The sequence below is a fragment of the Astatotilapia calliptera genome, chromosome 7, assembly GCF_900246225.1.
Source record: "Astatotilapia calliptera chromosome 7, fAstCal1.2, whole genome shotgun sequence".
NCBI lineage: Eukaryota > Metazoa > Chordata > Actinopteri > Cichliformes > Cichlidae > Astatotilapia > Astatotilapia calliptera.
The window spans coordinates 421,110-448,396 of NC_039308.1; the positions used below are offsets into that span (position 1 = coordinate 421,110).

General features: G+C 47.7%; 2 protein-coding genes across 6 annotated transcripts; both read left to right on the forward strand.

Annotated features, from left to right (window-relative positions):
• The first annotated feature begins 4,201 nt into the window (after positions 1-4,201).
• Positions 4,202-10,692, forward strand: tbc1d15 (TBC1 domain family, member 15). Of its 2 annotated transcripts, none has more exons than XM_026172295.1 (17): positions 4,202-4,313; positions 4,869-4,967; positions 5,294-5,368; positions 5,535-5,697; positions 5,933-6,140; positions 6,714-6,816; positions 7,472-7,666; positions 7,760-7,888; positions 8,100-8,203; positions 8,337-8,431; positions 8,907-9,023; positions 9,103-9,203; positions 9,275-9,374; positions 9,459-9,556; positions 9,634-9,750; positions 9,822-9,908; positions 9,983-10,692. In XM_026172295.1, exons 1-17 carry the CDS (start codon positions 4,290-4,292, stop codon positions 10,160-10,162), a joined length of 1,995 nt encoding a protein of 664 aa, XP_026028080.1. In that variant the 5' UTR covers positions 4,202-4,289; the 3' UTR covers positions 10,163-10,692. The 2 variants fall into 2 exon arrangements, with proteins under 2 accessions (XP_026028080.1, XP_026028081.1); XM_026172296.1 differs by having other exon boundaries at positions 4,203-4,313; positions 5,550-5,697.
• Positions 10,693-11,209: 517 nt separating this feature from the next.
• tph2 (tryptophan hydroxylase 2 (tryptophan 5-monooxygenase)) lies at positions 11,210-27,069 on the forward strand. Of its 4 annotated transcripts, XM_026172300.1 has the most exons (12): positions 13,275-13,289; positions 14,549-14,908; positions 20,923-21,057; positions 21,143-21,326; positions 22,966-23,066; positions 23,651-23,718; positions 23,802-23,998; positions 24,215-24,350; positions 24,496-24,622; positions 25,339-25,434; positions 25,524-25,657; positions 25,774-27,069. In XM_026172300.1, the coding sequence occupies exons 2-12, from the start codon at positions 14,744-14,746 to the stop codon at positions 25,946-25,948; spliced, it is 1,518 nt and encodes a 505-aa protein (XP_026028085.1). In that variant the 5' UTR covers positions 13,275-13,289; positions 14,549-14,743; the 3' UTR covers positions 25,949-27,069. The 4 variants fall into 4 exon arrangements, with proteins under 4 accessions (XP_026028084.1, XP_026028082.1, XP_026028085.1 ...); XM_026172299.1 differs by lacking the exons at positions 13,275-13,289; positions 14,549-14,908 and adding an exon at positions 11,210-11,240; XM_026172297.1 differs by having other exon boundaries at positions 11,862-14,908.
• Positions 27,070-27,287: the final 218 nt, after the last annotated feature.

The window sequence follows — 27,287 nt, forward strand, 5'->3', positions numbered from 1 at the left end:
CTTTGTGCTGACAATCATCAAATATACAGTGGAAACCAGATATTTACCCTTCAGATAAAAACAATTTTTTAATTGTAAGATCAAATCAGACTAAATGTTTATTTTTTAGATAAATATAAAAACATATTTGTTAACTTTAAGAGTAAAGAGAGAAACTGTCTGTATTTCTTAATTGTAAATGGCACCAAATTGTATTCAAACTGAGCCACACTTATGGAGCTCCACAGTTCTTCTCCTGGTGTTTTGTTGACATCTCTTGATGTTCCCATGTCACAGAAACAGGCTCTGTGTTTTGCCTTATATGCATCCACAGCTGTGCCACCAGTTTACTCACATGGACTCTACGAACCAATCAGAAGCTTCTTCAGCTCAGAATGGAATCGTCTGCAGTTTCTTATTAATTAACAATAAACTTAGTGTACATGTACTCCTACATTTGATGAAAGTGATAAAAATAGCTCTGTCTCTCTTTATTCTGACATTTAACTCATTCAAAAGATATTTCAATATTTATCTAAAACAAAAGTTTACTCTAAATTGATGTTGTGCAGTAAAAATGTTTTATGTTTTCTCCCTAAAGTGTAAATATCTGGTTACAAATGTGAATATCCTGCTGTGTACTGAAATCCCTCTTGTTTTGCATAGAAATATACTGAACAACATACAAAGCATAATATATAAAATAACATTTACCTGAGTTTTTTCTTTGAAAGAACCCTCTAATGTCCATTCTTATATTTCAGTACATAACTGAAACCGATTTAGTCGGGGAGGGTAAGAACTGAGAATATGAAATAAACACACGTAAGCTAAAACTCTCTAAAGAAACAGCTTTGTTGTTGTTCGGCTTTTCATTTCGCCATTTGTTGATTCACTTGAAGAGCGAGTAACGTAATATTGGTCAAGTGATCAGTTTGATATCAATCTTTCGTGATGCACCGTCATATTTACATTATTTGTACGGTACGAATGATTTGCTTTGGTACCTGGTCAAACTTAAGCTCTCCTTAGTATGGCTGGCTCCATTTCTCCAACAGCGCACTCACAGGCAGCAGCTGCCCCGCCCCCTCGCTCAGTCGCTGGCTGTCTCCCAATTCAGGGTCTGCAGCCTTAAAGTACGCAGCCTCAACGATCCTCAAGGGCCGCGTACTCAAAGACCGCTCAGGCCGGAAGTGCGAGGCTTGTGTAATGGGCCGGTCTAGCCTCCGTTGCGCTGATACTGTTGTTTGTCAATAAAGTTTTTTTTTTAAAAAGCCTCCTTTGCGGTGCCCAGGTAGCCTAGCAACCATGATACTAACAGCTGGAAACGTGTCATACAGCTGTGTTTGACAGAGATGAAGGAGAAAATCTTTTGTTCATTTGTTCGTTGCTACATGAGCTTTGATCATTCTCTGTGAGATTAAGCTCAGCTATTGGACGGCGTATATTTTAAAGTAAAGGCTTTAAAACCAAGTTAGTGCAAACGTCACTAATGTCACATGACTTTGCTGACATGTGGCCAACAGGAATGTTTAATGTTCTTCGTTATTAAACATTTGCACATAAATAAGTGACGTCATATTCAGTACTTAAAGTTCACTCTTCGGCCGCCCCTCATCCACCGTTTTTTTTCTGCAAATTTATCCACACCCACCGCCACGCTATGCATTCTGGGATATGTTGGGCCACGAAGTCTACACTGCCACATCCTTAAAATTCAGGGAAATGAAGGACGCATTTGAGGGCCGCATTTCGAGCAGCCTTTGAATTGGGACAGCCTTCGTCGCGCCGCTGTGACGTAATTGGCCTTGAAGTCCATACTTTAAGGCTGCAGACCCTGAATTGGGAGACAGCCGCTTAGTGCCTGAGCTCGGATCATACCAATATCAGGGGGGATTCACGCACAGTCGTAAATTCCCACAGTGTGCACTATGTGCTTCGAATATTGTGTGTACTTTTTGTTTTATACAGTTGTCAGCCAGGCATCTAACTATGAAAAAATTACACTCCAAAAGACCCCGGGCTTCTGACAAAACAACCCGGGCTTAAGCCCAGTAAGCCACCCCCACGTCCGCCCCTGTTCAGCACAGAAATGAAGCCCAACAATCATGTTTTACAGTGCCGTGGTCTCAGCCTCAGATACTCAACTAAAGTGATGTCATGACAAAAATGAATGACCAACAAAACATTTTTCTCCTTTTTTCTGTCACACAATGCTGTATGTAACGTGTCTCGCGGTTAGTATCATGGTTGCTAGGCAACCTGAACAGCAGGACGAAGCGTATACCGTCCCATTTCACAAGCCTCTCACTTCCGCACTTCTCGTACTTGTAGTACGCGTAGTGCGCGTACTTCAAGCGTGCAGTCTCTTAATTGGGACACAGCCTCTGACTGAGGAGAGCCAGCAGGCGTCTCACCTGTGCCTGCAGACCACAGGTGTGTTCACCTTTCAGCATAAAGTTCTTGCTGTGTCTCAATACACTGATCGGGTTCATTGATGATGTCATCAGTGTGTGACAATATCAAAACTGTTAGGCTGACGAAGACATTTTTCACGTGTGGCCAAAGGTGGAGCCAGCTGTTCCAGGAGGATGCAGTCACTGTGAGGCATGAAATAAAAACATTGAACCTCATTTTAATCCGTTTTTGTCTCATTTCTAAGAGTTTGATCATTCCAGACTTTACTTTATTTTGAAATGTCGGGATGTGTTGCTCATGAAAGAAACTATTTTTTCTCCAACTTTATTTCAACAGAATCTTCAACAAAAAGCAGAAAACTGCACGATGTAAAATTGTAGTGCAAAATTATGATACAGTGGAAGAGTATGTACAAATAAATAGGACAGAAATGCAGATTCAAACAGGGAAAGGCGAGAGACACCGTGAGATTATTAATGGTTTTAAAGCTTTCTTGTTGTAAGAGGAACAAATTGTTCCGATTCTGTCCTGAGAGTGGAGAAGTCACATTTATGGATGTGGAGTTTGATTAATGAGAGTCTCTCACTAAAGTCTAAACCAAAATACGTTTTGGTAGAAAAGATTTTGATAAGATGCTGTTAGAGATGAACGTAGTGACATGATTCCATAACAAATGAGTAAAGGTGAATTTTCCAAATAAAATCTCTTCACTTTGTTACTGACCTTTATCCAGTCTGCGTCCTCGACAAACTGAGACCAGAAAGAAACCGACTGAGGAGCAGAGGTCAGAGACGTAGAGCGTTAATTAAGTAGTTAGTTAACAAATGGATCAAAATTATAGATGAAATACAAACAATTGACCTACAGAATAAGGACTCAGGAAGATCAATACCATAAAAAGTGGGAGAAATGGACTGAGTACATAAACCCAACAGGATAAAGACCAACACACTGATAATGAGAAATGATCAAACTGTAGAAACAAGGAGATCCAACATGGGTTTGTTTTGTTATCCTACCTGTTGTATTTATCTTTTTGTTGTTGTTGTTGTTTTGGTGTTTTGTTTTGTTGTTACCCCCCCCCCCGTATAATGTTTAAAGAAAACAATAAAAAGAAAGTAAAAAAAATAAATTCAGTTGAGTTGAAAAGATACCAAACAAGGCAATGGGGGAAAAATAAAATGAAACAATCTGAGGGTGAAATACAAACGTAAACTCAAAGGAGTCACAAATGTCCGGTTGTATTTCAGACCTCAGTGGGTTCATCCAACAAATCATGAAAAATGAGGTTTACATGTTTGTTCATGACGGTGCAGATTTCTGACATTTTGTGTAATTTAAGCTGCAACAATGTGACTGTTTTCTAACAAAAACAGTGAAACTTAAGTTAGACTTGTGTTTGTAAATGAAGCGCCCCATGTTGTGTAGCTTTCTGGAGTTTATACTTATTGGGCTACATATTTATTTATCATACAGGCTATACAGTACATAGCATCAAAACTCACATGTTTTATGTAACTAAAGTGTGTAATCATGTGGGCTACAGACAATAATTAAGTTATCGACTATATTTATATGAAAAACGTGCATACTTACTGCATTTGAATCATGTAACCGTATGTAACCATGAGTGTTTGGGGGGGGGGCTTCGACTTTGCCACCCTAAGAAAATCTCTCTAGATCCGCCCCTGGGCTGTAACATCTATCCGTGCGTTTGTCAGTTTTTACTTCTTTTGTCTTTTTTTTTTTTTGGGCCGTCAGCTGACCCGTTGAAGTGGGCGTGGTTCTAACCGGAAGCTGACCTTTTTAAACCGGAAGCTGAGCTGTCGGTTGTGTTTTGGAAGTTGGTGGTCACGTGAGCTTCCGTCGTCATTGGGAGAGTGAGTCCAGACATGGCGGCGGAGCCTGCGTTCAAGGTAAAACATGATCGCGTTTCCGGGATTCTGCCGCGGAGGCCGGAGCTCCGCGGCGGGGAGAAGAGAGCTCCGTCCTGTCGGGCCGGGAGCTCTGTCCTCCGGCTCTGCGCCGCCGCTGTTCGGATAGCCACTGAGCTCACCGACCGCAGCTGCCTCGGGAGGCGGCTATCCGCCGGCCTCTGTCCGCCTCTCCGGCCCGGACGCTGTCTGCGGGCGGCGTAGGGCTGAGGGTCGGGGCTCTCAGGGGACAGGCTGGGTTAAGCTAGCGTGCAGTGGTCCCTGGGCGGACCGGTGAACCTCAGCAGACCGCTTCAAGTTTGCGTGATTGATCTCAGGGGAACCTGATTGATTTGTTTTGATTAGTATTGATCAGTGGTTTTATCTGAAGCTCTGATTGCGGGTGGCACAGGTGTGAACAGGTGTGCCACCTTCTCGCTGTATCGCAGGTTATTTTTCCCACAATGCCCTGAGTCCTCAGACGTCATGTGATGTGATCAGACTTCCTGCCTGCTGTATTGATCCTTCAGCTGACCTCACTGTGACTCTGCTCCACAGGTGATATTTGAACACGAGGGAGTCTTCCTCCATCCCAGCAGTGATGAGGAGATCGAGCCAGACTTCCTGGTTTCAGGAACCCTCCGGATCCTTGAAAAGGTAACAGTCCCGACACACTCTGGTATCGATTAGTCAGCCTGGTCATCGATTAAGTATCAGAATGTCTCTGCGATGGAACGACTTGAAGAGAAAAACATCCTCACACACCAGCAGCATGTTTGATACCAGGGCGATAACCTGATTGCTTAATCAAAGACCTGTTAAACTGCACATGATTGGCTGGAATAAAGCTCCGGTTTGTCACTGTTATTGATTGTTTATAGATCTATGCGATCGGAACAGAAGCGCTCTTTCTTCCTGAACGCTCCTGTGATTTGTTTGATTGATCGATGAAGTAATGTGTCAATGTGTGTCCTCGCCGTCAGGACGCCGAGATCGTGGTGGAGTATAGACCTCTGGAGGACGGCGTCGACCCCTCAAACATGCTCTGTGCTGGGAAGGTTTGTCCAAATACTCCCACTCAGTAGAGTTCAACTTTATTGACTCAAATTGAGTATCAACAAACCGAATTTCCTGATTTGATTACATTCAAACTTCAAAGTTTCCAAGAACAGATTTTTAAACAAACCAAAAAAAACATAAAACTTCATGTAAAGGTGATTTAAGAGTGTGTGTGTGCAGGACTCGAGCTCGGTGGTGGAGTGGGCTCAGTGTCCAGGGGACCGTCCACAGTCTCAGCAGCTGTTGGAGGCTCAGCTGAGCTACGAGACAGAGTGGGACATGGTGAACGCCGTGTCGTTCAGGAAGAGGCGGAGCTCCAACATGGAGGGTGAGCGGCTGCTTTAACCTGCTCGGCATGTTGGAATCACGTGACTCAGATTCAGAGACGATGAGGCAGCGATGAGGAATTTTAATGCTGTCGACTGCAGCCTAGCCTCAAGCTGCCGGGCTGCATCTGCAGGTCGTGAAGACTCTCAGCAGCCTGAGCCAGACGGGTGCATCGGCTGATCTGAGCTTTTATTTTGAAATCCCTGTTTTTTCTAATCCCTGCTTCCTGTCTCCAGGTTCTCTCAACAGCAGCCACGAGAGGAGCCGCTTGGCCTTCGCCTTCAGTGTCAGTGACCTCCGCTCCGTCACGGTGAGGGAGGAGGGCTGGACCTTCATCATCCTGCAGCTGAAGGACTCCTCCACCCCGCTGCCACATCTGCACTTCCACCAGGGTGGCAGCAGAGCGTTCCTGGACAGCCTGAGGAGGTTCGCTCTGCTCACAGAGTGAGTCCAGCGGTTGATGTTAAGCTCTGACCCCGCCCTCCACCTCAAGGAGGGCTGTTTTTTTTTTTTTTTTTTTTTGTTTGTTTGTTTGTTTGTTTTGTTTTTTGGGGGGGGGGGGGCTGGTCAGGTTCACATACAGATCAAGTTATTGGTGTTTGTGTCACAGACAGTTTATTCAAGTTACTCTCAGTCAGGAAGACATATAAATGTTACTCCACCTTGGGGTGGGGGCTGCGGGGGGATTTGGCGCCGGCGCCGCTCTCTCGGGTCATTTATATGCTAATGGCTGATTTCCACAGGCGTGCGGCAGCGTTCCCGTCCCTCTGATCCAAATATCGGGTGAGGCGGGGGCAGATAGCTGTTATTAAAGTTCTTATCAGGCTTCATAATGACGTCCCGCCCACGTGCTGCCTGCTGATTGGCTGATAGAATCTGTACACCCCAAAGAGACGAGCGCTTCCTCTGATGTCTGATTTGCCGCTCGCGCCGTGAATAATAAGCACCCGTTTGTTATCAGAAGGCCGGCGTTGATCCTGTGAGCTGTTACTGAGGTCACATGTTTCCTGTTTGCAGGTCTCCCAGCGACCACACGTGCCTGCTGGTCAGCACGCCAAACAAAGCTCTGTCGCAGTCCTTCGAGAACCTTCTGGACGACAACAACTTCGGCCTGGTTCACGTAAGAAGTTTAACCATCTCTCACTGCCAGCTGTTAGGCTCAAACATCTGGATTCGCATGCACAAACATGCACGCACACGCGCGCACACGGGGGTGCAACTATAGATTATTTGGTCGTCGATTAACCTGTCTGATTTCTCTTCGATTATTTGTGTGCTGAGTGCAGTCTGGGCAGGTGATGCAGCGATGCTGCCCCCACAGCTTCCTGTGGTGTACTGCAGGTACAAAAACACATTTATGAGGTTTTAGCATGCGACGTGTCAACGTCATGGAGTGCGGCGACGTGCGCACAGGGACTCTGTCGCACTGAAACATGCTGCACATAAAAGTGTGAGCATCACATGGTCCTCACAGTGAGGGGTTCAGCAGCTGTTACCATGGTGATTTAAACGGACACGTTAACGTGTGATCTTCACGCAGATGTTTCTGTGGAAGCTGCTGTGCATCAGCGCATTTATTTCAAACTAAATAAATCTGTGTGTTGGTTTTGTGAGCGAGGTCGCTGCGGTGGGCTGTTGGCTGCTCTGGTTTCACACGTAGAATTCTGTCTGTGAAAACACGTCGTAGGATTTATTTTCAGATGACGTTTGGAGTCGTGCGCTCCATCTTGTTCCGGCGTCCGTCGGCTGATGAGCTCTGCGTTTGTCTCCTGCAGAAGTTCAAGCGGGACCCGTACGTCACCACGCTCGGCGGCTTCTCCAAAGTCACAAACTACTTATTCGACGCGCTGCGGGGGATGGAGGAGCAGCAACAGCGCCCCCCAGAGGAGGTGGCCGACCTGCTGGGCGAGGTCATCCCGGGGCTGGAGATCAACCAGCAGGAAGAGCCGGGCTTCGAGGTCATCACCAGGGTGAGGGGTCTAATGTGATTGGCTGTTAGGCAGACGCGTGGCAGCGGGTGTGTCAGCCGTGTGATGCTCTTTGCTCACCTTTGACCCCGTCAGATCGACCTGGGCACGAGGCCCGAGGTGAGCAGGAAGTCGCCGCTGACTGCAGACGACTGGGCGCGACACCAGGATGCAGACGGGAGGATGAAGGATGTCCCAGACCTGAAACACGCCGTCTTCAAGGGGGTACGTACGTGTCTGTGGGTGTGTCCAGCTCTGAACCAATCAGCTGACGTGATTCTTAGCAGCATCACTCATTTATTCAGTTTTGGGCTGTTTGATCTTCACTTTGGTTTTTATGCCTGAGTTTACTGTAAAGCACTCGTTGGTGTTTTGACCTGTGACACTGATTGAAACGAGCAGAGACCACGCCCTGACGCGTCTGTGTCGTCTGCAGGGTCTGTGCCACGCCCTCAGGAAGGAGGCCTGGAAGTTCCTGCTGGGGTATTATCCCTGGGAGAGCACGCACGAGGAGAGGAAGACCCTGCAGAGAGAGAAAACGTACACACACACACACACACACACATACCTGATTACCCTGACTGGTGTGTATATCATGTTAACATGAGGGGGGTGTGTGTGTGTGTGTGTGTGTGTGTGTGTGTGTGTGTGTGTGTGTGTGTGTGTGTGTCAGTGATGAATACTTCAGGATGAAGCTGCAGTGGAAATCTGTGAGTGAGGAGCAGGAGAGGAGGAACTCCAGACTGAGAGACTACCGCAGTCTGATCGGTGAGCAGCACCTCGGCTCAGGCCTTGTTTGGTTATTTGGGCGGGGCTCCTGATGGAGAGCAGTCCAGTGTAGCGGGTGGATGACGTCACATTTGAAGGTGTTTGTGATGTTTGATGTGCCAAAGAATCAGAAGCATTGATGAGCGATTGATTCTTGCTCTGATGCTGGAGATGATGTCAGCGTGGAGTCGGGTGCAGCAGGTGGGTGAGATCGTAACACTGTCGCCGGGATCAGATCTGAGGCGTTACCTGTAAAGTTAAAGGAGTTTTTACGTGTGAAATACTGCAGTACGGGGAGTGAACGCAGTACTTCAGTGAGGTACTCGAGTGAATGCTCAGTTACTGCCGCGGTGAGGTGGAGGGAGAGCTGCGGGAGTTGAGCAACGACCGCTTTGGTCTTCTGAGTTGGGTGGTACAGCTTGCCGTGAGGGGGTAAAGGTCAAAGGTCATGTGACGTATGTGTCTGCGCTCTCAGAGAAGGACGTGAACCGAACAGACCGAACGAACCGCTTCTACGAGGGCATCGACAACCCGGGCCTGGTCCTGCTGCACGACATCCTCATGACCTACTGCATGTACGACTTCGACCTGGGTGAGCGAACGCTTTGCCTCCGCAGGTACGGCGCCGCTTCCCGTTTCCTGGTCGTGACAGGAAGCTCTCTGTGTTGCAGGTTACGTTCAGGGCATGAGCGACCTGCTGTCGCCCATCCTCTACGTCATGGAGAATGAGGTCGAGGCTTTCTGGTGCTTCGTGGCCTTCATGGACCAGATGGTGAGTCTGATCTTTGCTCTGACAGCTCGGACGTTTAACCGCGTGCTGATTTACCGCCGTGTGTCCTGCAGCACGAGAACTTTGAGGAGCAGATGCAGGGCATGAAGACTCAGCTGATCCAGCTCAGCTCGCTGCTCAGGCTGCTCGACCTTGCCTTCTGGAACTACCTCGGTACGCCGCCTGCAGCTGTGCGTGTGTGTTTGCTGTGAATAGCGGCGGCTCTGAATGACTCCGCCCCCTCTGTCTGTGTCTCAGAGTCTCAGGATTCAGGATACCTGTATTTCTGCTTCCGCTGGCTGCTCATCAGGTTCAAGAGGGAACTGAGCTTCGTGGACGTGCTGCGGCTCTGGGAGGTTGGTGTCCTCCTGCGGGGTCGGAGGTGCTGACAGGTGTCGTTCTTCCTGTGGTCTCACATGTGGTTCATCCTCAGGTGATGTGGACCGGGCTGCCCTGCGAGAACTTTCACCTGCTGGTGTGCTGCGCCATCCTGGACTCAGAGAAGCAGAAGATCATGGAGGAGAACTACGGCTTCAACGAGATCCTGAAGGTGAGCATCGCCCCAAAGCTGCCCGGAGATCTGTGCACACCTGAGATTGTTCACCGACCTGTGTGTTTCAGCACATCAACGAGCTCTCCATGAAGCTGGACATCGAGGAGATCCTGCAGAAAGCTGAGGGCATCTGTCTGCAGATCAGGAGCTGCAAGGTGAGTGCAGGGAGCGTCTTCTGTCATGGTACGTCCATCTGACCCCTCACCCTGACCTGTCTGCTCCTCCTCAGGACCTCCCTCGCCCTGTCGCCACCATCTTGGGCTTTGACGTCGAGTCTCGCCGTGCAGGCTCGACCGATTGCGGCTCGGCGGCGACTTCCGGAGCAGCTCGGCGGGAGGTTGGCGTCTCCAACGGACACTCGAGAGAAAGCAGCTGCGAGCAGAGTGGCAGAGGGGCCTTTGTATCGTAGTGAAGAGTGGAGATGGACTGTGTGTGGGCGGGGTGAATCTGTGGCCCCGCCTCACTGGAGGAGGGTGTGTGTGTGTGTGTAAAGAGATTATTAAGAATCTTATTTTTGTAATTTCTTGTATCGTGCGGCTCTAATCGGGCATTCCTCCACTCTGAAGCCTCATTCATCCTGATGAAGAGGAGGTGGAGCCAACCAGTGACTGAGCAATCATTCACCTGTTGGCTCCGCCTCCTGAGTGTTACAGATATGTTAAAGATAGGGTTAGGGTGGAGCAGTTGTCTGGCTGTAGTTTGAATGAATGAGGCTTCAGATCCAGGAAGTTCTGCCAACAAGAGCCCTGATTGGCCATGCAGTGACAGAGGGAGGAGCTCTTTCTGTTGACAGGAGGTGCCTGTGTTCCTCTTCCTGTTGGCGCTCTGACGTTTTTCTCTGTTCTGAGATCAGATTAAAGACTCCACGTCATCAGCTTCTGTCACCATGACGACGGCGAACAAACCAAAGAAATAAAGTTTGTTTCCTGCAGCGTGAAACCGTCTCAGCTGTGACATCTGGATCACACTCACACACACAGTTTCCTCTCAGGGTTGAAACACTGAATCTGGTTCATGTTGTGAGTGCAGACGACCTCAGCGTCCAGCATGGCTCCACCTGAGGAACGCTAACAGGTGGTGCAGTAGAGCTCTTTGGTCTGCATCGCCTGCCTGATGTAACGAGGACACAGCTCCGTAATGCTGTAGCCTTACCCAGGCACTAGGGGTGCAACGATACTGGTATCGATATTGAACCGTTCGATACAGTGCTTTCGGTTCGGTACGCATATGTATCGAACAATACAACATTTGTAATTTATTTTATCAATTTTCCTTCTGACGATGCTGTCTGTGTTGAGCGCTCAGTGAATCTGCGTTCGACTACTCCGCCTAGGCTGCACTGTCGAGCGCAGATCCAATGAGCGCAGCACAAGCTAGCGAGACAGAAGCTAAGCTCGTTGCAACATGGCAAATTGAACCTCCCCCACCCTCATTCAGATCTGGCGTTTGGAACTATTTTGGTTTTCATGTGACGTATGACCCTGAAGGTAAGCGAGTCATGGACTAAAGTAAAACAGTATGTTGGATGTGCCACGCAATGCTCAATTACATGGGTGGGAACTAGTGCGTTAGCGCAGTTAGCTCGTTAACGTGTTGGCCGTCTAGCCCCATGCACGGGGCGATCCGCGGTAGCTCGTTAACGGAGATTTGCCGTGTTGTGGCGTTAACGTCATTTCAGCTTAACGCTGACAGCACTAGTGGGAACACAACGAATATGACTGCACATTTACTCCGACAGCATCCTAGTGCAAAGACAAAAACAACAAGCACGCATGCTACAAACTTTACCCGAGTCATTTAGACAGCCGTTAGCACAGGATTCTCCTTATGGGGACCTGATATGTTTAACATGCTGCTGAGAATATAGCCCAGAAGAAGCATATAGTAGAGCTTTTATTTTGGAAAGAGACATTTCTCTGTAATAAACTCTTTTCCAAAGATGAGGGATTTCTCCATTGGATTTATTTTTTTACTTTGTTGTTTCAGCAACATTACATTTAAAAACTGCACGTTTGAGTTAAAATATATATTTATAATTTTAATAAATGACAAATTAAAAGGCATGAACATTTTTTTTGTATCGAAAAAATATCGAACCGTGACACCAAAGTATCGAACCGAACCGTGAATTTTGTGTATTGTTGCACCCCTACTAGGCACTGATGCCACAGGTGGCTGGGTGGAGTCCTGAGTGGTTCAGGGCCTCCACCTCCTGTAGACTCAATGATGTAGCAGCACACAGCCCTGAGGCCTGTCTGGGTCTAAAATCGCCTGCTGCTTGTAGTGAGGTGAAGTGGTGCAATACACCCTTTGCTCTTTAACGTGACGCATGTTGAAACTACAGGGTGCTGAAGGCGGACTACAAAAACTAAATCCTCTTCGATTTGTGGAGATGATATGAACGAGGCTGGCGTTGAGAGGAGGAGCGTCTGGGGTCGTATTCACCGACGTCAGCACAAACACTTCTTTGAATCCTGAGGCTCAGTTTGTCTGAAATCTGTGGTGTATGTGAGTCAAACACTCAGGATTTACCGAATACAATCAAACATCCTGCGTTGTGGTCGCTGCTGCTGGGACGGTTCAGCATACGGGGACACTGAGTCCGACTGCACCATGTTCACCTCCACCCACACACCCTGAACTTTGTCCTCATAAATATCAGCAGCTGTAGGTCTGCTTCCACCTTAAAATACGTTAAGGACTGAGTGCCATCTCTCTCTCTTATTGGAGCTGACCTGTCAGTAACCATGGAGACCACAGCTGGACACAGCATCGCAGCTCGTCACGGGAGGCCAGATTATTTACGATGATGCTCGCGCGGACGTTTTCGCTTTGTGTCACACGCAGAAGGAAAACACACCTGCAGGGCCAAGCTCCAATCAGAGAGCTGCGCCACTGCACAGTCAGAGTGGGAGGGGAGGTGGAGGGCAGCTGCTCTGCTTGCATCGATGTGAGGAAATGATTCGATTCATCTTCATAAATGTCACGCCTCCTCCCGTTTGCTCCAAATGTCACCTCAGCTGCTTTCATGCGACTGTCAGATATCTCCTGGCCTCCTCCTCCTCCTCCACCTCCCCCTCACCACCTCCCCCTCCTTGCCTCCTTAGATTGGAGAAGTTTGGTTTTAAAGGCGACGAGGAGGAGGAGGAAGATGAAGGTATCACCTGCAATCAGCTCATAAAGCCTCAGGAACAAAGCAGCCGCGGCTCCTCCCGATGCAGCTTTCATTTCCTGTGTGGCAGGAAATTGTCTCCGCACGCTGATAACCGCGGCTGCCATCATGGCCGTTTATCAGCCAACCATCAGCCGTCCATCACCTGCCCGCCCACAGGTTTAATAGAGGACTCCGCTCCTCTGTGCCCACAGCTGATGAAACCTCAAACTGAAGTTTAAGATCTGAAACGACCAATCAGAGCACGGCGCCATTCCAGACTCAAAGCTCATTAGGCCGAGAGCTGCAGATGTTTACAGTCGAACCAAACCACCCTCTCTGATGTCTGGCAGTCGGGGGGGCGGGGCCACAGCAGGATGTACAGGTGGGAATCATGTTTGATTTGTGGTCACATGACTTTCTGTGGGTGAAGGTCAGCTGTGTGACAGGATTTATGAACATAGGCAGGTATTTAAGGTGTGTGAGAGCAGGAAACACGCCCCTCACCTGCGGGAGTTGTATGGTCCGTCCAAGCCGGAGAGGGCGGAGCCGTGGAGCCTTTCTTACTCTTTATGTCCTACCTGTCACATGACACTCGACGTCAGCGGGAAATCGCTCAGGTGGGGTGACCAGGTGTGTCAGGGTGTTACGAGTTGAAATATTGAGGGTGAGCACAAAGACAACGATTGGTCCAGGAGAGTTAGGATGATTTAATGAACACACGCGTGGGGACATGAACACTGCACGCCGACAGCATCGATCTCCGCCCAACGATACACAAGCAGTTGTTTTCATAACATCAGGGTATTGTTTATGACGCCCCCTCACGCGTCAAACAGATACAACACATGCATACGTTTCAACACCACTAATGTTCTGTTGACGACTTTCGACACATTTAAAAGGACATCTTCTCCGTCTCGAGGCCAGGTGCTTCCTGTTAATAACTCTCGCTTATCTCCTGGAGCAAACTGTCCCTTAGGCAGACACAATTTTGCATCACAAGCTTTTGCAAACTATTATTTGAACTCTTACCTAAACATGAGTCTAACTACTGTGTGTGTGTGTCTCAACCTCCAAATGCACTCGGCCTCACCCCGCCCGTTGATGCTTCTGACCTTTTACCAGGCAGAAGCTCTCTGTCTCCTCTATTATCAGAAAACAAGGTCCTGACTCTGAAAACAGTATTTCTTATACCTCAGCAGTATCATGCATCATAAACAATATCATTCATTCACAATAAGCCAGCAGCCTAATGTAATGCAGTTTAACAAATGTAACTCAGGAGAATAATGCAAACTAAAACTACATAATAATTCACAGTCATTATTCAGGGGCATAACGTGGCATTAATATCACAATCTCACTGCTTTTAAACATGCAGGTCCCTGTGTGCGTGTGTGTGTGCTCCTTTAAACATCTTTGTGGGGACCAGTAATTGGGAGGACCAAATGGCGGTCCTCAGCTGTGGTTAGGTCATTGTTGGGGTCAGGCATTAGCTCCTATTGGTTAGAGTGAGACAGCAGGTAAAGTGTTACATCAGCTCAATGTCCTCAAGGAGATGTGAAAATGAGTGTGTGTTTGTGTTCAGGTGTGTCTCTGAGCTGCTATGTGTGCTCTAATGATGTCACTCTGCTGCCAAAGTCTCCGCCCACCTGGAGACTGCTGTGGGTGGAGCTTACCCCCCCTCCCCCTCCTGGGGGAGTATTTTTGAGGAGGCGGGTCGGCAGCGGCTCACAGCTCCAGCAGCATCAGCAGCAGCATCCTCCTCTTCGTCCTCCTGAGCGGCGGCAGAGCGACAGGCTGGAGTCCTGGTACTCGTACACTCACTGGTTCCCGATGGCGTCGGGCCACGTGATGAAGGACGATGGCGAACCCATCCCCAGGATGCAACCGGCTATGATGATGTTCTCCAGCAAGTACTGGTCGCGGCGCGGGCTGTCGCTGGACTCGGCCATGTTTGACCAGCAGCATCAGCGGCAGCGGCACACCGGCGGACAGATGGTGAGGAGTCTTCATCCTCCTCCTTTTAGACTAACTGGGTACTTTTACTCGAGTACTGTAGCTGAGAGCAGCTTCAGGACTTTATTGATTGCTGATCAGGAGAAGATAATAAGAAACTCTTTATTTCTCAAATTCTGCTCCAAAAATTCAAAGTCAAACTAATTATTTCTACTTTTAGTACTTTTTTACTTGAATTGGCTCATCACACAACCTTCTTGCTGAAGAGCCTTTGAGCAAGGCAGTAATCCCATCAGCTCAGAATATTCATCCAGGCAGCAGAAACAGATCAAACGATTTAAAAAGAACTGCCCAGAGCGATCAGATCAGTAACTGAAGATTCATCTCCACACTCTAGTTCGACCCTCTGCTTTATGGAGGAACAAATGTGCCAAAAGAAATCTACAGGAACTAATGAATCTGACATGAATTTATGTTACAGAGTTCTTTCTGTGATACTCGTTATTTACATTCACTTTAATTTATTCATTCCTTTTATTTCTGTTTTATCTCTGCACCATTCTCTCTATTTACATCTTTTTCTAATGGCAGGAAATCTGTCAAAGAAAAGCAGAAAAACAAATGCAAATACAATTTAAACCCTAGCATGAAACGGTCAGCCTAAAGTGATGTTTCTGGACTGTATTTAAGCAATATTTCTTCTTTTTCTCTGGGCCAACATGAAAAACCTGCAGTCAGGCTGATGGCTCTGCATCGTTTACATCACACGTTAAATATTCCCTCCATGCAGCTTTGCAGGCGGCATTTTCCTGCCAGTCGGCTCACAGGGATCGAAGTTCGTCCACAAAAAACAAAAACCGTCCACAATCCAGACACTGAAGAAGAGCGAAAGATAATGTCCAGGCTCAGCATGAGGTAAAGAGTAGACTCAGAGTACACACTCAGAGTTGTGTGTCCGTGCTCACTGTGGGGTCTTTGCTGTCAGAGTTCTGGGTAAGCAGCGTGTCGTCGGTTGCTAGGCTATGGGCTGTTTGTCCGAGCATCCGTCGGCAGCTCCACATCTTTATTTCATGACGCTAACAGCTGTCAGAGCAAGCTGCTTCACGCCGTTGCCACCGTGTGTTTGAACAGCAGTTCTGGGGAAATTTGTCGCCGTCTGCATCAGATAACGCTCCACGCCTTTATGAGGCCGGCCTATCAGAGCAAGCGATCATACTGATGGCGTTACTGAGAGGAAGTCACCCAACCAGAAACAGAACTGTGCTTTAGTTTACGCAGTGGAAACAAAAGCACGCAGGTAAAAAGGTTTAGGGTGGAGAAAAGGCTCCATCAGCTGATGAAGGTCAGGTGGCCAGCAGACACACTGGTACAGTTTAAATTCATTCACAGCAGCAGAAGCACCTCAGCCTGACTCCCGCTCAAACACTGCCCCCTGCTGGTGGGAGTCTGAGCTAAATCTGCACAGGACACAGACGACTCACCCTCCTCTGTCACTCCGACCCTCTGCATGTTCCCTTCACTGCATCCATGAACCTCCTCTGAGCTCTTCTCCTCCTGCCTGCAGCTTCTCCCTTCACCTTTCCTCCTCTGCACAGGCTCAGACCATCTCAGCCTCTCTGAGTCTGAGCCGTTCCCCTGATGACAGGATTCTGTCCACACTGCTCACTTCCAACAAACATCTGAGCATCTCCACATCTCCAAACCCCTGACACTCTTTCTCCACCCACTCCACCCTGCCTGCACGCTCCTCTTGGACCTGGAGGTGCTGCTTCCTGTCCCGTTGGACTGAGGGCTGACTCACTGTCGCCCCCTCAGGTGCAGGGTGGCATTAAAATCCACAGGAAAGGTGAAGGGAGAAGCTGCAGGCAGGAGGAGAAGAGCTCAGAGGAGGTTCATGGGAGGGCCTAATGAGCAGGGGCGGATCTAGAAGGGTGGCATGGGGTGGCAAGTGCCACCCTAAAATGATCCCTTGCCACCCCAGTTTTGCATATGACAGTGTTGTTTATTAAAATAAGACAGCATTAACAGTTTGAGCGTAGTTACAGTCAGCAGTGAATATAAATGCTAAAACTGAATATATTGCATAGTGTCCCCCCTGCACCAGTAACAAATGGTTCAGCCCATAGCAGGACCGGCTTTTTTCTTGTTTTCAGCAGCAAGCGATGCTCATGATCGTGCCAGAGCACATTTTGAACAACACCATGGGAATTTTGGATTTTACACAGGTGGGTGGATGTTACACTGTGGAAATGGAAGGAAGGTGAGTGTTATTAACCCTCTGTGGTCCACGGACACGCTGCACCTCCAGATCACATGACTGATGTAAGCTGACACAGCAACAAGCTGCAGCCACGCTGAGTCTCTGTTTCAGCCACATTGAAAGTTCGGACTTCAAAGTTTTTAAATTTTAATTACAGGCCAGTAAATCCAGAGTTATGATCATATATATATCAGCCACGCTTCGTTCTAAATACTGTCGTCACGTGTGTGTTTTAAGCGTTTTGTAAGGACAGCACGAAAACAGGAAAGAAAGGAAAAAAGCCACCTCTTTCTTATTGGTGGAAAAATGCACCATGTCGACCAATTAAAAAAAAGTCAACATGTGGGATTTGGTTGTTTAGGAAGAGGGAAAAGTTTGGGGAGTGACGGTAACAGGGCGAGCGAGACAGAGCGAGAGAGAGAGTTTAGATGTGGCAGATTTGTGACGTTTAGTGTGTTGTGTAGTCGTTCTGTTGTGTAGTCGTTTTGTTTAGTGTGTCAGTGAGGGCACTAATGACTGTCAGAGGCACATTTGCAACGTAAACACTGTCACTAAGTAGAAAACCAGCGGAGTGATACACCTGCTGTTGTCGGGCCTGCAGGTTTGTCCCTGTGCTCTTCTGTCTTTTGGTGGACAAACTTGTTTTTACTGGCACACATCATTTGTGGGGCATCTTATTGCCACACCTGATTGTTCTCTCATTTTAGTTTTAGTAAGATTTTTAAATGGTTGTAGAAAATGAAACAAACGGTGTATTGGCTGCATTTTTAGATAAATAGTTGTTTATGTTTATAAAATGTACGTTTTATATTTGCATTTCAAGTTATAAACATTTACCCAACATGTCTGTGTTTTTTTTACAGTAAAAAAACAACTAAAGTCAGTTGAGCTGAATTTAGTTGATTTTTGCCTGTAAAAAGGCAATTACAAGAAAATGGAACAAGATAGACCCACCATCACAGGACGAATGGATCAAAATTATAGATGAAATACAAACAATTGACCTACAGAATAAGGACTCAGGAAGATCAATACCATAAAAAGTGGGAGAAATGGACTGAGTACATAAACCCAACAGGATAAAGACCAACACACTGATAATGAGAAATGATCAAACTGTAGAAACAAGGAGATCCAACATGGGTTTGTTTTGTTATCCTACCTGTTGTATTTATCTTTTTGTTGTTGTTGTTTTGTTTTGTTGTTACCCCCCTGTATAATGTTTAAAGAAAACAATAAAAAGAAAGTAAAAAAAATAAATTCAGTTGAGTTGAAAAGATACCAAACAAGGCAATGGGGGAAAAATAAAATGAAACAATCTGAGGGTGAAATACAAACGTAAACTCAAAGGAGTCACAAATGTCCGGTTGTATTTCAGACCTCAGGGTTCATCCAACAAATCATGAAAAATGAGGTTTACATGTTTGTTCATGACGGTGCAGATTTCTGACATTTTGTGTAATTTAAGCTGCAACAATGTGACTGTTTTCTAACAAAAACAGTGAAACTTAAGTTAGACTTGTGTTTGTAAATGAAGCGCCCCATGTTGTGTAGCTTTCTGGAGTTTATACTTATTGGGCTACATATTTATTTATCATACAGGCTATACAGTACATAGCATCAAAACTCACATGTTTTATGTAACTAAAGTGTGTAATCATGTGGGCTACAGACAATAATTAAGTTATCAACTATATTTATATGAAAAACGTGCATACTTACTGCATTTGAATCATGTAACCACATGTAACCATGAGTGTTTGGGGGGGGGGGAGGCTTTGATTTTGCCACCCCATTTGATTTCTTTGCCACCCTAAGAAAATTTCTCTAGATCCGCCCCTGCTAATGAGACCTCCATCGCATAGTCAGAGGCCTGATTGGTTGATGCTTCTAAACATCTGTTTTGGCTCTCGGCGAAGGCGGTCGCACTTTTCTCCTCTCCTCCTCCTCTCCCTTAGCTTCCCTGCTTAGCCTCTTGTGTCCTTGTCTAGTCTCGTGTTTTTTATTACTTTTCCCTGGAACAGTCTCTCACAGTCTGTTCTCTAAAACCTAAAAGAGGAATTATGGATTTGATCAACTGGTCTCTGAATGCAATTGACACCCCTTCTCAACGAGAAGTCTGGGCTCGGGTGAGCCTGAGTGCTGAAGATATCTACCTATTCGGAACCATGATAACAGGGTTCTTGCTGATCAGAGCTGGCTTGGCCCTGACTTATGGAAGAATTAAGGAAGCGGAACCGGCTGTTCAAACCCCCACAAGGCTGCCCGCTGGAATTGGAACGATGGGACGAGGCGTGAGTTTTTCAAAATGGGCTCATTGAGTGCAGCATGGATAAGATCTTGGAGAACGCACGGCTGCCATGAATACTCAGAACAAGACCTCTGAGTGAAAAACTGGATTACATCTGGAGGGGCTCGCTCGAATAACACCTTTGAGCGCAAATTGGATCACATCTTGGGGAAGTGCACTGCAGTCGTGAGTTCTCAGAACCTGCTCTTTGAGCAAAAGAATGACAACATCATGGAGCGTAAGTAACATCATAGAGCCTCCCCATGATGGTATCAAACTTCTGTTCCGTGGTGTTATCATTCTTGTGATTCTGAGACCTCACAACTGCAGTGAGCCGTTCTGCGATGTGATCCAACTTTCGCTCAAGGGTCTCATTTTGAGCAGGCCTCTCTTTGATGTATCCCAATATATATGCTCAATGGTGTTATTGAGTCTTCACGGCAGCTGTAAGCGTCTCCAAGGTGTTAGCCATGCTGCGTTCGTTGTGAGAGGTCGCGCCTCGTCCCATCGCTTCGATTCCAGCGAGCAGCCTTGGGGGGGGGGTTTGAACAGCTGGTTCTGCTCTCATAATTCTCCGATAAGCCAGGGCCAAGCCAGCTCAGATCAGCAAGAACCCTGTTATCATGGTTCCGAATAGGTAGATATCTTCAGCGTCCTCGATCGACAGTCCCGCCAGGCACATGATCCTCCGATTCTGCCACCCGTCCATCGTGTATCCGGCAGGGAAAGTCCCTCCAGGGCACTCGGGGTCTCCCGAGCCCAGACTTCTCGTTGAGAAAAGGGTGTCAATAGCATTCAGAGACCAGTTGATCAAATCCATAATTCCTCTTTTAGGTTTTAGAGAACGACAGTGAGAGACTGTTCCAGGGAAAGTAATGCACACGAGACAAGACAAGGACACAAGAGGCTAAGCAGGGAAGATAAGGGGAAGGAGGAGAGGAGAAAAGTGCGACCACCTTCGCCAAGAGATAAGCACGCACTCATCCCCCTCCCTTTCCAAACGCCTTCGATGCTTGTTTCCTGCGGGGGAACACGGCGGGTCTGTGTGCCGCGCTGGAATGGTAGCGCTGTGCAGGGCGGCTGCTGTGTTCGCTTCAGATTACTCCTCACCCCCCACCCAATCCTGTGGCTTGTCATGTCTTTCACAGAGTTGTACTGTGGACATTTATGTGCTCTCTGTGCAGAGGAGTTTTTTTGTTTCCTGTTCTTGTGCTGTCCTACCATGGAAGCACAGCATGAGTAGAGCTCTCTTTTTTTCCTCTTGTACTTTCCCATTGTAGTGTATATTTCAGTGTTTTTCTGTAACGCTACCGATCTCCGACTTGTATCCCCATGTGATGTCTTTGTTGTGTGTGTAAGCTTGGGGGGGGGGGGGGGGGGGGGCGGTCCCATTTCACTGCAGGGCAACCTTCATGTGGCGAATAAAGCTTTGATTGATTGATTGAAACGCTTCATTTTGTCACAATAACCTCACGTTCTTTGTCATGTTTGTGTTGTTGCTGTCAGTCGAGGCGTCCGTCCTTCTGTCCCATCAACGAGAAGCCGGACAAAGAGGGCACAGAGGATTCTGGGAAAACGGCAGTGGTGTTTTCTCTGAAGAACGAGGTCGGCTGTCTGGTCAAAGCTCTCAGACTGTTTCAGGTCAGGAAGCCCTCAAAAACAGATCACGCCTGAACCTCTGCCCCACCTCCATCTTCACCCTCTCTGTCCTCGCGTCCTCCTGCAGGAGAAGCACGTGAACCTGAACCACATCGAGTCTCGGATGTCGAAGCGAGTTCCTAACGAGGTGGAGATCTTTGCAGACTGCAGCTGCAGCAAGAAAGAGTTCAACGAGCTGCTGGAGCATCTCAAAGACCACGTCAACATCGTGTCCTTCAATACGCCAGCACATGTGTGGTGTGCTGAAGCAGGTATGAGCGCGCTCAGGCGCACACCTGGATTTCTGGAGGCTTTCTGCTTTTGTCTTAACAGCTACTGCTTTAGTTTTAGTCAACTAAATGTGATGCGATTACAGCAGACGTAATCTGAAGTTGATTCAGTGACTCAAATCTAAAATGTAAAATTTGTGTTTTGAGCGGTGAGTGATTCTCCACGATGTTTACAAAGACCGCGTCTCTTCTTCTCTCCCTCTTCTGTTACGTTTTCATGGGAGTGGGCTGAACCGCCCCTCCCTCGTTGTTTATCAGGAGCAGATGGAACGCTGCACAATGAGGTCACTTCCGATTGGATCACTTCACACTCACCCCACCTTTTCTGTAGTACCTGATTAGTTCTGATTGGATCTCTTCATCTTGTTTTGACTAAAGTGGCCAGTTTCTAGCCACGTGCATAAAACGGCAAAGGTGGAGGAGAAGAGAAGTCGTAGGTGTTCACGTGCCGTGGAGCGATATTTAAATGACCACGCCTGTTTTACCACTGGAGAAGGCGTCCCCTTCACCAAAGAAACAAAAACAGGAAGGAAAGAGACTATGTCTTCGACATCTAAGCAAAATCATATTGTCTTCCTCCGCAGCTCAAGTTCATCTCCTGAGCTGAAGTCAGGGAGCTAATACATGAAAACATGCATAAACTCGCTCATTCATTCCTGATATTGTCACATTTTGCCAGTTAGTGTCCTAAAAATCACACTTTTCCCCTGATAAACAGTTTTGACATTTTCACATTGTAAAAGAGCAGCTAACACAGGCTAACAGAGGCTAAAAAAGCAGCCAACACAAGCTATTGCAGCTAACAGAGGCTAACAAAGCAGCCAACACAAGCTAAAAGCAGCTAAAACTGTAGCTAACAGAGGCTAACAGAGGCTAACAAAGCAGCCAACACAAGCTAAAAGCAGCTAAAACTGTAGCTAACAGAGGCTAACAGAGGCTAACAAAGCAGCCAACACAAGCTAAAAGCAGCTAAAACTGCAGCTAACAGAGGTTAACAGAGGCTAACAAAGCAGCCAACACAAGCTAAAAGCAGCTAAAACTGCAGCTAACAGAGGCTAACAGAGGCTGAAAAAGCAACCAACACAAGCTAAAAGCAGCTAAAACTGCAGCTAACAGAGGCTAACAGAGGCTAAAAAAGCAGACAACACAAGCTAAAAGCAGCTAAAACTGCAGCTAACAGAGGCTAACAGAGGCTAAAAAAGCAGCCAACACAAGCTAAAAGCAGCTAAAACTGCAGCTAACACAGGCTAACAGAGGCTAAAAAAGCAGACAACACAAGCTAAAAGCAGCTAAAACTGCAGCTAACACAGGCTAACAGAGGCTAAAAAAAGCCAACACAAGCTAAAAGCAGCTAAAACTGCAGCTAACACAGGCTAACAGAGGCTAAAAAAAGCCAACACAAGCTAAAAGCAGCTAAAACTGCAGCTAACACAGGCTAACAGAGGCTAACAAAGCAGCCAACACAAGCTAAAAGCAGCTAAAACTGCAGCTAACAGAGGCTAACAGACACTAACAGCAGGTAGTGGACAACACTGTGAAATGAAAAGCTATCATACAGAATGTAAAGGTTTGACAGGCCGCAGTGTTTAAGCGTTGTGAGACTTCTCTGTGTTCTTCTCAGATGAAGACGAGGTTCCCTGGTTTCCCATGAAGATCTCCGAGTTGGATCAGTGCTCTCACAGAGTGCTGATGTACGGGTCCGAGCTGGACGCCGACCATCCCGTGAGTCGTTTCAGTTCAACTTTATTTATAAAGAACAGCTCACAGATGCCTGCAACGTGAGTTCATCTTGCATTCGAGACAAAGAGGGGGCCAGACTGCAGTGTTTAGGGCCTTTGTGTGCAGGTCAGGGTGTTAAGTTTCTCCTTCGGGTCTTCGGGTTCATCTCTGAGTTCACCTCTGGACCTCCTATAGCTGTTTTCATTCAAGAGGAAAACTTTAACTGAGTCTGCAGCTGTCCAGCCTGTAGGTGGCATAGATCAGGAAGTGAGACCTGCAGAATGAGTTCCTCCCCACAGGTTGAGGTGCTGAGTTCAATGTGCTGCTCATCTGCCCCCTCACGTGGAAGAGGCGGGGCTTTTTACACACACCTGCCCGCTCTTCGATCCACACAAAATAAATTCGTCTTTGGGGCTTCGACACACTGGAGGAGGTCCAGCTAACGTGTCAGATGTCAGCCTTTCTTGGTGGGACGTACGAGTGGCAGCAAAGCTGCAAGCAGCCCATAGGTGCACGCAGAGGTGGCAGAAAGCTGGGCATGATGGGATATCTGTACTCTGACTGTGTGTCCTCTTCCTTCCTGTCAGGGGTTTAAAGATAATGTTTATCGCCAGCGCAGGAAGTACTTTGTGGAAGTGGCCATGAATTATAAGTTGTAAGTATGTTCGTCCGTTCGTCGTGTTTTCTCGTGTTTCACCTCTCACGTGTTTCACGTCTCGCGTGCCCCTCCCCCCACAGCGGGCAGCCCATCCCTCGTATCGAGTACACGGAGGAGGAGGTGAAGACGTGGGGCGTGGTGTTCAGAGAGCTGACCAAACTGTATCCGACTCACGCCTGCAAAGAGTACCTGAAGAACCTGCCGCTGCTCACTGAGCACTGTGGCTATAGAGAGGACAACATCCCGCAGCTGGAGGACGTCTCACTATTCCTCAGAGGTACGTCTCTCTGAACACGTTCACCTGGACTCAGGTGACCCATGAGTCACATTACAGATTCCAGAAGTTCTGCTGAAACATGAAGCGCTGTTGGTGGCTGCCCCGCCTCTTTGATGACATAATCCCTCCACGGTGATGTTTTTTGATGGATGAGAACGGGCCAGAGCTGAACAGGATGATGACCTCACTTCCTGTGTGGCTTCCTGTGTGTTTCAGAGCGCTCTGGCTTCACCGTTCGCCCGGTGGCAGGTTATCTGTCTCCCAGAGACTTCCTGGCTGGTTTGGCCTACAGAGTCTTCAACTGCACTCAGTACATCCGGCACAGCACCGACCCGCTCTACACCCCCGAGCCGTGAGTACCTCCACCTCACATCCACCTTTCATCCATCTCTAGTTTGATGATTTCCAGCTCAGCATCACGCAGACAAAGAGGTGAAATCCACTCTGTGTATTCAGTAGTTGTAGTGATCCATCTTTCCTCCTCCTCCTCCTCTCAGAGATACGTGTCACGAGCTGCTGGGTCACGTCCCCCTACTGGCTGATCCAAAGTTTGCCCAGTTCTCTCAGGAGATCGGTCTGGCCTCCCTGGGAGCGTCTGACGAGGACGTTCAGAAACTCGCCACAGTGAGTTTCATCATCATGGTAACGCTGCAGAGGTTCGAATCCAGCTGTGGGAGGTTTACGGAAGACTTAGGATAAAAGAAATTGAAATAAGCCAGTAAAATAATAAATAAATATCTCTTTAAGAGTAATGGTACTAAAAATAGCAGCTGTATGAGATTAAATATTTTACACCCTATTACACGTTAATTATATTAATTTCGAAAATTATTTCTTCATGTTTTGTTTGAGAACGATGAGAGTCCTATTCTCACCTTATGTAATGATGAAGTGTCACCTGATGGTGGCGCTAGAAAAACATGTTTCATCACCAACATGTTTTAACTTTACAGCATCACTTTAAAGTGGATCTGTTCTGTTAGAGTAACAGAGTAAAAGTACTCAGTTACTTTGAAGCCCTGTAACTCAGTACAAAACAGAATCAACAACGCAAAGACATGCGCTCTAGAGACTCAGTTTCACACAGTTTTTTATAGTCATACATCTCCATGACATCACAGAGATGGGACAGAAGCCCCACCCAGCTGCTGCTCAGAGCTTCTGTTTGTGAGGGTTAGCGTGGTTACACCCCCTGTGGTGCAAAATGATATTACATGAAAGCACAGGCCATCTGAACAGCTGATGTCTCTAACACAGAGGTTTGGACATGATGCCATAGAAACCAGTTTTTAAAGGAACCAATCAGTGATCAATCAGTGATGGAGCCTCGTGTGTTTCAGTGTTATTTCTTCACCATCGAGTTCGGACTGTGCAAACAGGACGGTCAGCTGAGAGCTTATGGAGCCGGTTTACTGTCGTCTATTGGAGAGTTGAGGGTAACACACACAATGCACATACGCGCACGCACACACAGACGCACACACGCACGGTGGAAGTGATGTTTGTCTGCTGATGTTTTTCCCAGCATGCCCTGTCTGAAAAGGCATGTGTAAAGATGTTTGACCCGAAGACGACCTGCAACCAGGAGTGTCTCATCACCACCTTCCAAGAGGTTTACTTCGTGTCGGAGAGCTTCGAGGAGGCCAAGGAGAAGATGAGGTAAGCAGCGAGTAGTCACTGAACGCATCGTGAATGTTTTAAAGTCTGAACAGGAACTAAACTCCTGCCTGGACCGAGCCCGCCGTGACTTCCTGTGCGTGCTTCCTTTCCCGCAGAGAGTTTGCAAAGACGATAAAACGCCCGTTCTCGGTGTACTACAACCCGTACACTCAGAGCGTCGACCTGCTCAAAGACACCCGCAGCATTGAGGACGTGGTGCAGGACCTGCGCAGCGACCTCACCACTGTGTGCGACGCCCTGGGGAAGATGAACACCTATATGGGCATCTGAAGCTGGGGACGCACCACCAAGCTTCTGCAGAACATCAGCCGCCATCACGCGTCCATCTACGCCTCTGAGTCCAATGTAGCAACCACAGGAAGTTATTAGCTATCATACCGGCTCATAGTCTGTATCACAGCGCCACGAATCCATCAATGACGACTTACTGACCAGGTCAAAGGTCACCGAGACCATGCCCAAGCATCTGCAGGTGTTTCCTCATGAAGGCAGATCCAGGACGAGGAACGCTCCCTGTAAGGCTTCCCACGCCGATCCAAAGCTGCGTTCACACGAACCACAGAGCAAAGTTTCACCTCGCTGTGTGCAGCATTCACGTCCCCGTGTTGCTCCGTTTGACTGCCTGCAAAGAGTCAAAGGCCTGTTTTTGACACTTTCAAGCCGTCTACGTTCGTCTGAATCCCGTCTCTTTCGCTGCATTTCGGGCTGAACTGCTGAAAAGCATGGCGGCGGTTAGCTCAGTACGATCAGCTCATCAGAGCAAGATGTCGTGAGTAAGAAGGATGTCCAAAAAGACCCTCGCACATTGACTCACCTCTTTCAAAACCCCCTTCAGCCAACCGCCATCCATCGTAGAAATGAACTTTTGGTAAATTTTTGCCTCGACAACTTGTTTCTCCTTTACTTTGGCGCCAAACTGCACAGGCAACCATGGCACTCTCTCAGCTGTGTGATGGATCCACAGTTTGGCTCAAAGTGAACAAGAAGCGAAATCGTGCGACTCCCGCCTCATTCGCGTTGCGATTCCTCTGGCGTCCGTCTGAGCTCTCTCCATACTTCCTGCCAGCAGGATCGGGTGAATACATTGTTTATTGGATCAAAACGCATTCGCCTCTCTTCTTGTTGTCTCGTTTTCGATGTCACAGCGTGAAAGCTTCCCTTCGTGCTTGGTGTGAACGCTCCGTCTGAAGGTCCTCCCCTCTGATGAGCTTTGAGGTCTCGTGACTATAGAGCATCAGTGAGTCATGTGATCTGACTGAGGGTTTGTGTGATTTGTGGACTGAACAGGCGGCGCTCTCAGCTGATTGGCCGCGGCTGACTGAACTTCCTGTGCTGCTGTGTTGCTTCTGTACACGCCTGTAAATGATGGACCATTAAAGCTCCCGAGTGTCGCAGGTCTCTGTGTCTTCATTTTTACCTGCAGTGAGAGCATCATGCCTGCACGAGCAGAGGGCGTCCGACGGGTGGGGCTACCTGTGGTTTTAGTCCAAGGTTACAGTCTGCTGAAGTCCTCTGACACTCACCCCCACCATGGTACAAACTCAGTGTGTCATCCAGATGTTTGTGGGTGGGGAACAGCTGGGGGCTTTAGGGTGTTCGAGAGATGTTT

Bases quoted from the DNA above. Each gene is read 5' to 3' on its own strand.
- tbc1d15 (XM_026172295.1), top strand. From the start codon at position 4,290: ATGGCGGCGGAGCCTGCGTTCAAG. The intron at 5,369-5,534 runs GTTTGTCCAAAT...AGGTGATTTAAG, and splicing joins ACATGCTCTGTGCTGGGAAG to AGTGTGTGTGTGCAGGACTC. The intron at 9,557-9,633 runs GTTGGTGTCCTC...GTTCATCCTCAG, and splicing joins ACGTGCTGCGGCTCTGGGAG to GTGATGTGGACCGGGCTGCC.
- tph2 (XM_026172297.1), top strand. From the start codon at position 14,474: ATGAGTGTGTGTTTGTGTTCAGGTGTGTCTCTGAGCTGCTATGTGTGC. The intron at 23,719-23,801 runs GTAAGTATGTTC...CTCCCCCCACAG, and splicing joins GTGGCCATGAATTATAAGTT to CGGGCAGCCCATCCCTCGTA. The intron at 24,351-24,495 runs GTGAGTACCTCC...TCCTCCTCTCAG, and splicing joins CCGCTCTACACCCCCGAGCC to AGATACGTGTCACGAGCTGC.